Source organism: Notothenia rossii (assembly GCF_949606895.1).
Source record: "Notothenia rossii genome assembly, chromosome: 11".
In the NCBI taxonomy this organism is placed as follows: Eukaryota; Metazoa; Chordata; class Actinopteri; order Perciformes; family Nototheniidae; genus Notothenia; species Notothenia rossii.
Genome location: NC_136910.1, coordinates 19,028,446 through 19,040,268, shown reverse-complemented (window position 1 = coordinate 19,040,268; position 11,823 = coordinate 19,028,446). Strand labels below are relative to the sequence as shown.

The 11,823-nt window shown below is 38.8% G+C and overlaps 1 protein-coding gene across 1 annotated transcript; it reads left to right on the top strand.

Annotated features, from left to right (window-relative positions):
- Positions 1 to 1,726: 1,726 nt before the first annotated feature.
- On the top strand, positions 1,727 to 10,458 carry pdk2a (pyruvate dehydrogenase kinase 2a). Its single transcript, XM_079659774.1, has 11 exons — positions 1,727 to 1,914; positions 2,670 to 2,811; positions 3,289 to 3,360; positions 4,061 to 4,245; positions 4,997 to 5,086; positions 5,189 to 5,266; positions 5,674 to 5,750; positions 5,848 to 5,946; positions 7,804 to 7,914; positions 8,923 to 9,036; positions 9,209 to 10,458. Exons 1-11 carry the CDS (start codon positions 1,797 to 1,799, stop codon positions 9,350 to 9,352), a joined length of 1,230 nt encoding a protein of 409 aa, XP_079515900.1. The 5' UTR covers positions 1,727 to 1,796; the 3' UTR covers positions 9,353 to 10,458.
- The last annotated feature ends 1,365 nt before the right edge of the window (positions 10,459 to 11,823 follow it).

Genomic DNA, 11,823 nt, shown 5'->3' with positions numbered 1-11,823 from the left:
TTAAAAATAAAGAAGATCCATGCTTTCTGATTTTCTTTACTTTACTGCCCTCAATTTTCTGTGGACCAACACATCTTCATCTCCCCAGGTAATAACTCTAGTGATGACTAAGGCCTCTACCAGCAGGAGCTCCTTTATTTGACTGACACATGTTGACCTCTTGTTCTCTTTCAGAGGACACATCTGCTCGAGGGAAGATATGTTTTTCTGTGCTGAGACAAATTATTCAGTTGCAGACTCAAATGTATTAAAATCTGGTCTAAACAACTGGATATAAAAGATGCTGATATTTTGTATCACAGGTGTCCAGCTCTAAATACGGTGAGCTTAAACAGAACATGTTGTAGCTGATATATTACAACATTACTAAAAAGTAAAACACCTGGCATTTGAAAACAATATGACTAATAATTGTTTTGATATTGTAGCGGGCATCATCATATTATCTGCTATGAGCTGGCAAAAACTGAAGTTAACTGTGGTATTTTGAGGTGCAGATTCACTCTCTAATATTGCTTCCATTTAGGTGTAAACTCCTGTTTTGATGGAGAGGCAGGACAGGCTGGCTTTATAAGGACAATCCGCACTGTACTGCCGCTGTTGCTTATGTAACGGGAGATTTGACCCGGACACTGTGTTCCCTGACAAAGGCATTTCTATTCAAAAACCTGAGGTGGCAAGCTTCCAGCGAAACAATCACTGGGGGAACTTCTGCCCATCAGGAGAGGAGACAGTAAACAAGGAGCAAAGGGCACTTGGCTGTGTTAACACCCTCATAGGGATGGAAGTTTATAATCAACTTTAAACTGCATTACCTCCTAAAAGTGACTCCTAAATAAGCCCATTACAACTTTATTCAATTGAATGAGAATCTTCAAAAGGCCTTTACAAACTTTCTTTGAACAGCAGAAGTTGCTCCATTGATTGATTCATAGCAAATTGACCTATTCAGTGTAGATTTGATCATCCATTCATGAGTTCATCTAAACCTAGTATCAAATGCAATGTAAGTAAAGAAAAAAGAGAACATAAATATCAATAAGTGTCCAATGGAACAATGTGAACTTAGAAGAAGAAGAAACCAAGATATTTAGTATAAAAACATATTTTATTTATAGGAAAACCTGCGTTTCATTAAGCATATTCAGGCAATGAAAACACAAACTGTAGTTTAAAAAAGCAGAAATAAAGTCTGAGCTAACAGAAGATGCTCCGTTCCGGTTTATTTAATACATACAGTTAAGCTCACACACACTATTTTATGAATATAGGTTCACCTACTGAATTTAAAAAGAACAAATGAACCAAAGACAGTGAGAACCATAGCGCAGATTCAGCCATAGGCGTTCAGACTGACACAAAGTATTAACCTACAGAAAGTTCAGTTTACAAAGAAGAAATACAATCTGCTCCTTTAACAACAAACACTCTATATGCTCTTTTAGTTTCTAGTAACATTGTAATACTTCTACTAAAACTGTAATTTATTGTGTGGGCTCATAAGGGAGTATATATTTCCTAGTTTGCTGTTAAAGAACATTATCTTGGAGTACACAGGAACATCTTGTATTGTGTGATGTGTTCATTCATTGAGCTGGTTATTTTGTACTCAAAGTAGAAACGGAAGGAGTTTCCTGTAATCACCACTAACCCCGCCCCCTGCACTTCCTATTGGCCGGATCTCGGGGTTACCTCCTCTGTTTTTGATAAGAGGTCCGCGGCGGTCAGTTTGCTAGCATAACATCGACGTTGTGGACACTTTATAGCAACAAGAGTTTGGACCATTCAAAGCAATAATGAAGTTCGTAAGGTTTATAATGAAAAACGCCGCCTTGGCCAGTGTGCCCAAACACATCGAGCATTTCTCTAAATTCTCTCCTTCACCGCTCTCTATGAAGCAGTTTCTGGATTTCGGTGAGTAGGCTATTGATAAGCGATCAGATGTGGGATATAGCCTATCTGACAAGGGTGCCGTGTGCAAAGGGGTTGCTCTATTTAACATGATCAGAAATGTGCTGGGATTCAGATACAGACTATAATGCATGTTTGTGTGAACTAGCATCTGCAGCAGCACAGTGCTCATAGTGCAGAGTGTTCCATCAGATCTGTAGCCAGCCCTGGCAGCACTGTTTGGGCCCTGTTAGGGACATTCCTGCTAATCACTACTAACATACATTTTTTTTTTTAAACTTCAGCAGATTGCAAAAGAACTATCATTAACATTTTGCAGAGAAATTAAGTACTACCTTACAATACAAATTGCAGCAAAATCCCTTTAAGCATCTTATATATTTATTTTTTATTCATGACTATTAAAAGGCCTTAGCTAATGGTTACTTTCATAATGTATTCACTTCTGTCAAGTCAGTGTTATTTGAAAAGTCGGATTAAATCATCACTATATTAGGAAACTAATGATCCTTTTTTTTAAATTGCATATTTTTCATATAGTCAATAAAATGTCAGCATATTGTGAAAAAGGACCAATCAAGAGCAAAAACATATCATTTTTAATTGTATTACCATATGTGTTAAACAAAAGCATAAGCAGCTGGAAAGGGGATTTTTGGCACATAAATTATTCAAATAGTTATTCATTCAGTGTTCTGCCATCAACTATTTAGAAAGTGGTGTCAGCTCTTAAAATTGTTCACTCTACTTTGCTTCAGGTTCCATCAACGCATGTGAGAAGACTTCCTTTGTGTTTTTGAGGCAGGAGCTCCCTGTAAGACTCTCAAACATCATGAAGGAAATTAACCTGTTGCCTGACAGACTGCTCACAACTCCATCTGTACAGACAGTGCAGAGCTGGTAAGTCAAACCAGGGAAACTGCTTCTTGTGTTGTTATGATCCAAGTTACGCAACCCTTCAACTGTGATACTTATTATTCCAAAACAAAGGAACAACATGAGACTCTTTCTGCATCTTTTGTAACTCTTTAAAACTTTATTTGCTACCAGAAGTCTCCCCCCCTGACTTGTGAGACGTTTACAGTCACAGCTGTTGACCGTTAATGTCTAAATAGTCTAACAGTTTGCCAACTTGAAGTCCTTCCAACTGTGTACAGAGGGGAGGCTCTCAGCTGTGAACTTTACCCTACTCTCTCCTCACATGTCACGTGACTTTGTTTTCAGGTTCTGCTTTTCTTCCCTCTGAAAGGAGTCAGCTAAGGCGAAAACAGACTTGCCTTTTTGATTTTGAGCTAATAAGATTCCAGCAGACTCACTCAACTGTTTTAAAACATGTTTATGTGTGTGTGAACATCTTTATTTATTATTTTTTCCCAGGTACATCCAGAGTTTATTAGAAATCCTTGAATTTCTAGACAAGAGTCCTGATGACCACAAAGTTCTTGGAGAGTAAGTTCCTAAAATTCCCAACAATTTCACCTTTTTTCTTGAATTGTGTTCCAGTGACTAGTCAACATATCAATAAGTTAATAATCTGCCACTATTTTGTATATTCTGTTAATCGTTTAGGTATTGTATTATTATTTATGTGGAAAATGTCACAAAATTCCTTTTTTTCGCCTTCAAATATGGAGATATTCTGCTTTTTTCTGTTTTATATTATTAAAGTTAGTATTTTGGGTGTTTTGACTGACAAAACATGACAATCAAAGTCAAACTTTATTTAATATCTGACCTCTTATAGACTTATAATTACTTGAGACAATAATCAGTAGCATTTTCTAAAGTGAAACAAATGTTATAGAAGAATTCATTATAAAATGTTTATTAATTAAGAAGAAATGCTTATTAACTATGCACATATCCAGTTTGCATAATTGTTTTTAGGGCTTGAGCTAATTGTAATTTTAATTATTTATTGACATTTTATAGACCAATAATTGACAGGGTTATCGATAATATAAATAATCATAAATTGCAGCCCTTATCTGATCCTTCGCTTTTTTGTATTACTAAAGCCATACGTTATTGAAGTTATTTTAGGATACTTGTTTATGTCGAAAATGTTAAAAATACAATTGTGATTTTTTTTGTAATGCTCTTATTACGCGTATTTCCCACTCACTTCTTTGTTGTCCTTCCTCCCCAGGTTTGTTGACACCTTGGTCTCCATCAGGAACAGGCACAACGACGTGGTAACCACCATGGCTCAGGGGATCATAGAGTACAAAGAGGCCTTCTCCCATGACACAGTCACCAACCTGAACACTGAATACTTTCTGGACCGCTTCTACATGAGCCGCATCTCCATCCGCATGCTCATCAACCAGCACAGTGAGTAGGCTTTCACATTTCCCAGACAACTTTGTGTCTGAAATGTATATTTTAGTACCAGTGTGAGGTTACTATAAAACTCACTGTGAGCTCTGTCACTCTCTTGACAGTCAGAGGGAAAAATAAGTCTTTACCCTGAAAAAACATGCAGTCTGCTTCATTGCCACGTTAAAGCTTACAGATTTCCCTTCAGTCACTAATAACAATTAAAAAATATTTATTGCAGTGATTTCCGTTTTTTTATTCATATCAATAAATCATATCATCATAAAGGACTCCTTTTACAGCAGATTGACGCTCCAGAATGATGACAATATGTTTGTATTTGCGAGTCCTGTGGAACAAAGATTGCTGAGGGATATCATGTTCTGATAGTGTAATCTCTCTCAACACCAGCTACACGCAGGGGAAACCATGAAGCTTTAATGAATCTACTGTAGAGGCTCATATCGGTTTTATGACTTGTTTTGGTTTTATTACTTACTTAGTATTTATTGTGTTATCACATGACCTTTAAAAATGTTGGGTATGAGCTGTTATGGGACGCAAATACCACCATTCCGATCAAAAGTCTGGTTTGTTTTGTTGATTTAAATGTAGGAAAATGTTTTTCTATAAAGAGTTTCAAACACAAGGATTTTAGTATATAACATATTATATTCCAAGGGATCTATTTTAAAAGGATTAAAGAAATCAAATATAACGTAATTTGTGCTTTATGTCCTTCTTAACTTGTTTTTCTTTCCTGCAGCTCTTATTTTCGATGGTACCCTCAACCCTATACACCCAACTACCATTGGGTGCATCGACCCTCACTGTGAAGTCGGAGATGTAGTCCAGGGTAATTATGCCTTAATATTGGAAAACACATTTTAAAAACTCCATCGATTTTAAATTGTTATAACAATTTCTAAATGTATCATCATCATCCCTTTTTTTCCAGATGCATTCCATAGTGCCAAGATGCTGTGTGAGCAGTACTACCTCCGCTCCCCCGACCTGATCCTGCAGGAGATGTGCAGTAAGCTTACATTAATTTCATCTGGCAGTTTCATTACAAACTAAGATCCACTCTTAATGCAAACACCTCAAAGGCCCAAGTCCTTCTTAAAGAGATTTAAAGAAAGAGCAAATAGAGCCGTGTCCTCTGTTTGTACACACAGACTGAGTGTTTGTTGGCAAATTAATATACAGCCTGATGGACCTGAGAGGCCCCTCATTATAGCATGGAAGCTAAAGTAAAGGCTAAATGAGCCCCGGCTCACTGCCTCAGACAATATTGACACACGGTCCCTTTTCGTCCCTATCTTCTTGAAAAGATAATAGCTTTGCAGAATATTTGCCACAAATGGAAAACATTGAGAGGATAATGGATTTTAAATGAAGTGGGAAGACTTATAAACACTTTTTTGTTTGTTTTCCGTGCAGGCAAGAAGAAGAACCATCCGACGAGCATCGTATACGTGCCCTCTCACCTTTATCACATGCTGTTTGAGCTCTTTAAGGTGCGACACACTCTTAGATAAGAATGATATCCAATGGGAAGTTGATTTGAATACCACTTGAAGATATATGTTATAATATTATATTTCCTTTTTGTAGAATGCCATGAGAGCCACTATTGAGACCCATGACGACAGCAACAACCTCCCACCCATCAAAGTCCTGGTGTCCCTTGGAGACGAGGACATGTCAATCAAGGTAGGGTTGCAAATTATAATACAGCTTCTTGAAATGGTCAAATAATATACAGTGTGCGAAAAAGCACACGTCCCACCGTCCGGGACGTGTTATTTACAATAACGGACAAGTAGATATTGTAATTGACTTGTCCGGTGGACAAGTGACGTTTTTCGCCCTCATTTATTGACAAATTATTGACAAATTAAGTTTACAAAAGGCAGAACTCATTCGCAAATTGTCCGTGTCCGACATTGTTCGTTTAGAAATGTTAGTTTCGGTTCTGCTTGTCAATTCCTAAGGAAATGCATCTCGCCGCTTTCTGTACTGAGACAGGGGCATGGCGTGGCGGGACGTGTAGCACAGTGGCAGGGTTGGGAAGCAAAACTCGGTTCCGAGTAGGAACAAATAACAATTGTCAGGTCCCGGGATTAATAAGAGTTGTGAGGACAGGACGCGAGGCCGAACCCCGCGGACCGCAGCTCTCTCTCTCTCTCTATGCTCCGGATCAGCTGATCGCTGCAGCTCAGCGTCTCTCTCTCTCTCTCTCTCTCTTTCTAAACACAGCGGATCCGCTGCCCGTTTAACAGCCTCATCTTTGTCAAACTTTCTTATGTTCTTTCTTTAACACGTAATGAAGATTATTAAGCGTTTTAGCTCCTGTGTTGTTAATATTGACCGCCATTTCCTTTATGAAGTGAAACAGCCTCCCTGTCTGTGTCCTCGCGTTTTCCTCACATCCCCGGACCCCCAGACTCGGAGGAGCACAGGGATGTCAGTATTGTTTATGAAGCAGGGTATAGAAAGTACATTATTGAAATGAACATACTATTTATTTACTTTTACAAACAGTGAGCAGCTGGGCAGCTGCAGCATGTGTATTGCAGGACATGTGTAAGCGTGCAAGCTTCTTTAAGTTGTAGAAAAGCGTACGCCTATAGGCTATGAAAATAATGTATTATTATTATTAGGCCTATAGTGTTGGACATGTGTGGTTGGACTCTGTCTCACAGGCAGGTTGCAGCATGTGTGTTGCCATATTTTCCATTCTGGACAAGTGAAAAATGTATTCGGACAAGTAAATTGCCAAACTCACTTGTCCATGGACAAGTACTCTCTAAAAACTTTTTCTCACACTGATATACTGTGTTCATTGTGTGAAATGTTCATATCATTCCTGATAGCAGGTGGATTAGAACTTTACATTTGTCTTGGGTGTGTTGTTATGTTTGTAAGCTCTGTGTGAACCAGCACATTTTTAACAAGTTAAATTGAGCCTATTGAGATGAAAAGCTCTCACTAAGCTAATCAGTTAAGTATTACATTCATATAATAATAAATAATTAAACAGCTTGTTGAAAACAGAATTGTTTGCCGTTTTTGTATGAAAAATTACTTTGGTTGGAGTTTATAGTTTTGGAGATTATTTTATTGATTGCTCAACTAATCGCTGCCGTTTTAATCTCCATTTTAATTGGATTTTACACACTTTTTACAAAGTTCTTTAAGGGTTAAAACCGGAGGGATAAAGCGTGCATTTGTTTGGTTCGCAATCTCCTTTCAATGCACCCTTATTGTCTGCACTCAGATTTCTATTATTCTATACTTTCTCCAATGTGCCTCCTCTAGCTGTGACCTCTTGCACATTTACCATGATGATATGTGCAGTGGAAGAACAGAAGGCCACTTAGCTTCTAGTGTTAAGTGGAGGGCATGTGTTGGTGGCAGGAGGGCTCTCGTTTGCCGCATCACCTCTGTCTTTAAAATGTCTCCGTCAGCTCTGTTCAAGGACCTCATGTCACCCTGTCCCTCCTTTATCTGCCTGTCTCACCACTCTGTATCTGCTCCCCCCCCCTCTGTATCTGCCCCCGTCTGCAGGTCAGCGACAAGGGTGGCGGTGTCCCCTTTCGCAAGATGGAGAACCTTTTCAGCTACATGTACTCCACCGCTCCTGCTCCACAGATAGGAGAGCGCACACGGCCCCCACTGGTAAGGAGATAATAGAGATATATTGACTCAATTACACTCCTACATTTATTTGAAAACACTTTTTTCTTGTTATGGTTGTTGGGTTCTTTAATCATCCCATTCTCTCTTATTAAAGGTCGGGTAGGTAAATTTGAGAAACCGTCTCGAGATACACTTTTTGTTATATTCCATGGAATGCTCTTAACATCCCGATAGCAATGAATATCTTAAGTGCTTTGACAAAAAATCCATTAAAAAATGTCATCTGTTGAAGCCGTAGTACTGTAAAAAGCACGACCAATCATTTTAGCCGGCCCGGCTAAAATAATTGTATGGCCTACCTGCCTGTCAGCCTTCCATCTGTGCACAAACTTATCTCGTGCCCTCATTGGTCATGTGTGTGTTGGAGGAGGGGCTCTGTAAGGAAGTGGCAGATTTTTTCCGGCTGTGTACTCGAGCTGGTTTCTCCAAAATTAGCTACCCCACCTTTAATGTCTAGTGGGAATTTCTTCAAATTTGGCAAAAATCACATTCACTTGGACTCAATGATGAACTGGATGAATTTGGTGGACAAAGGACAAAGTCAATTTGACCTTGCAAATCATATATTTGGCTATAAATCCAGAAGTTGGACACTAATTATGACAATTATACTCAAGATAATAGTAGGAGGAAATTATGTAATAATATCATTTTGTACAGGCATATAATGAACTGCAACTTGAGGCATTTATTCCTTTCTAAATACTTGTACAGGTATAAAGTTGCTGCTTATGCACCAAAAAGCCTACACACATTGAAATGCTCATTTGGCCTTTTCTTTAAACTCTCCTCCCTTTTTAAAGATTGAAATCCTGGCATCATTTTGATTCTCCCAAACCGAGTGACTTCTAAAGCAAACTTGACAAAAGACCTGTTTGTTCTGCAGTGATGGAAGGATGCTGCTGCTTGCACTGTGACAGGGAACAAAGCCTTCTCAAACCCTTCATACCCCCCCCCCCCCCTCTCTCTCTCTCTGTCTGTGTGCAGGCTGGCTTTGGCTACGGTCTGCCCATCTCTCGTCTCTATGCCAAGTACTTCCAGGGGGACCTGCAGCTCTACTCCATGGAGGGCCACGGCACGGAGGCTGTCATCTACTTGAAGGTGAGCCAGACGTGGTGATCATGCATGAAACTGCGACAGGACGTCAACAGTGTGAAAGTCTGCAGCACAGAGAGAAAAACTGCCCTGTGGCACAAGCGCCAAACTCTGCAGACATGTCGAGCCAGGTATGACAGGATATTTGTAATTACATGTTGTCTTCCTGTCCCTCCAGGCGCTGTCCACTGACTCCATCGAGAGGCTGCCGGTGTACAACAAAACCGCTCTGAAGAACTACAAAGTGAGCCAGGAGGCGGACGACTGGTGCATACCCAGTAAAGAGCCTCTAGATCTGAGCAGATATAAAGTTCCCAAGTGAAAATGTCCCTCAAGCTCAGATGTAGTAACATGAAGCCTTCTTCATATTCCCATGGCAACATTTTCCTGCTAAAAGGGTCCTCGCCAAAGGAGGCAGACTACCCTTTTATCTTTGGTTTTAGAAGTAGCATGACGTCCTGAAATGATGTTGTTTTCAATCCCATCGCTCCTTCTTGGGGTTCATAGGAAAATATAAACCAACGCATCATAGATCAGGTGCAGGTAGAGACATAAGAAGCACTTGCAACTAAAAACCGTTGGAATAAATGTGGAGCGACGTAAAGGAGGCTTCGAATATTCCAGTTTAGGACAAAACCAGTGCTGCATGTTTATCACAGCAGGTGTTCGAGGAGCAAGATAAGGAAGTTAAACAGGGCGGACCTGTTGTTGAACAATGTAAGAGATCTATATCCTGTAGGAAATGTCACCCATGCCTTAAAGTAGCTATTTCACCCAAAGGTTCATTTTATTTAAATAACTTTGAGTATTTAAAATAATGCTTATGCCGCACCGTGGTACATTTACCGTAATAAAGAGAGTCTATAGATTTGACAAAATGTATGACTCTGAAAGTGTTTATTGTGCTTATGCACGTGTATTTGTTTGGAGCTTTTGACCTGTAAAGGTTAAGTGACAGTTTTGCGTTAACTGATAAGATACACGGTTATCTTACCATCAGTTTTCTGGACCAGACCGACTCTCTTCTGTGCAATAATTAATATGTTTTACATATGAGAAAGTACAGCACTATGGGGCCCAAGTTCTATTTAATATAGCTTTTACCGCAGACCTGCTTTTTGTTTGGAGTTGTAATGCTTTTAGCTGAGTTCCATAGAGGCTGGTGTTATCCAACCCCAGAAGGCAATGCATGTGCTCTCTACCAGTCTGTGTTCCAATAACGCAAGGCCAGTCTCAGATTGTTCATCACACTGTGCCATGTGAGGAAAGAAATGTGTTTTGAAAATGTGTTATTTTGTATTAAATGAATCCTAATTATACTATAATTTAAAGGTTATTATATTTTATTATAGGCTGCACTTTTTGCGACTGAAATGATTGTACATAGTGTGAATAAGTCCAGATAATAAAAAGACAACTTAAATACAACATGCTTCTCCTGTGTTATTCAATACTGCATACTGAGTGTGAGACTGTTGATTAGCTCTAAAGAGGGGATTGATTGTATCAGTCAGTGGAGTCCCTGTGGTCTTTTTGTAATCAAATGTTAGCAGAACATGTAATATGGAAAACACACCGGGATGTGCATATCATATAAGTTAACTTAGCCTTTGAATTATGTTCACATTTTGGACTCTTTGAACACTTTTGGACACTTTAGTACTGTTCAGGTCAAATTGATCCAGGACAAAAAAAAGGTTTGCTTTTTTCTGCTTTCTGTACAGTGGAACGTTGATTTATTTTAGTCTTAACATCTGACAATATAGCACTAATTCTGTGCAATCTAAGGATATCATTTATATTTGCCTGTCAATATAAACAATTTGATTCCTTGCAAGATTCTTAAGGTATAATAAATGAAGTGAATATAAGTGAATATTTATTTGTTGTGCTTTTCTAAGTACTCAAAGACACCTTGCAATTAAAACAACGTTTCAAACATACATACATACATACATGAAAACACAAGTTGCAATAAAATGGATAAGAAAACAGAATGCAGATAAACCTGCAAAGTCATAAAATGGTGGAGTAGGAGTTTATCAGGAGAAGCAAGTTTGAACAGGTATGTATGGTCATTTGCTCTGGTAGTGTGGGGTAGGGCATTCCAATGGGAGGTGCATTAATTGTAGAGCACAGTACAACAAATATATATAAAAAATACAATTGTTTAACAATCGAATATCATGAAGCTACATATTACCAAACTGATCTGTGTCGATATGTTTTTACTGCATACCCCAGTTGCTTCCCGTCAGTGTTACTGGATCTGATCTGAAGCTGCTGATGACATCACGTTTTCTTCCCTGTATCCATTCCAGCAGCAGACCGTCAGGCACTAAATACACATCTTACCAAATACATGGCCGCTGACTGATTTATGTGAGTAAAAGTTTCCACCACGCTTGTGTTCTTCTGTCTGTGGGTACACAGAGTGACAAGGTAGGTCACACTTGTGAATTTCTTTGGCCCAGAGCCCAATAGGACAGAGGTCCTCATGTGGAGTGTGTGTATCAAAACTACCCTACCATATACGTTTAAATAGGCTATAACTAAACAAGCCACAACATTAAAATGCTGCTTTATTAATTCATAATTCATAATTTTATTCATATTTACAAGCAAGTCTCAAAGGGGGTATCCTGTTAAAAGAATATTTTGACGTGAGTTTCAGTATTTTAACAGGTAATACTTCTCGGGAAATTTGGGATGCAGTGGTTGTGGTTGTTTTCTTGTCTTTTTTATATTTTCACATAAGTATAGTTTCAGAATCCTTCCACCACTGACCAATGG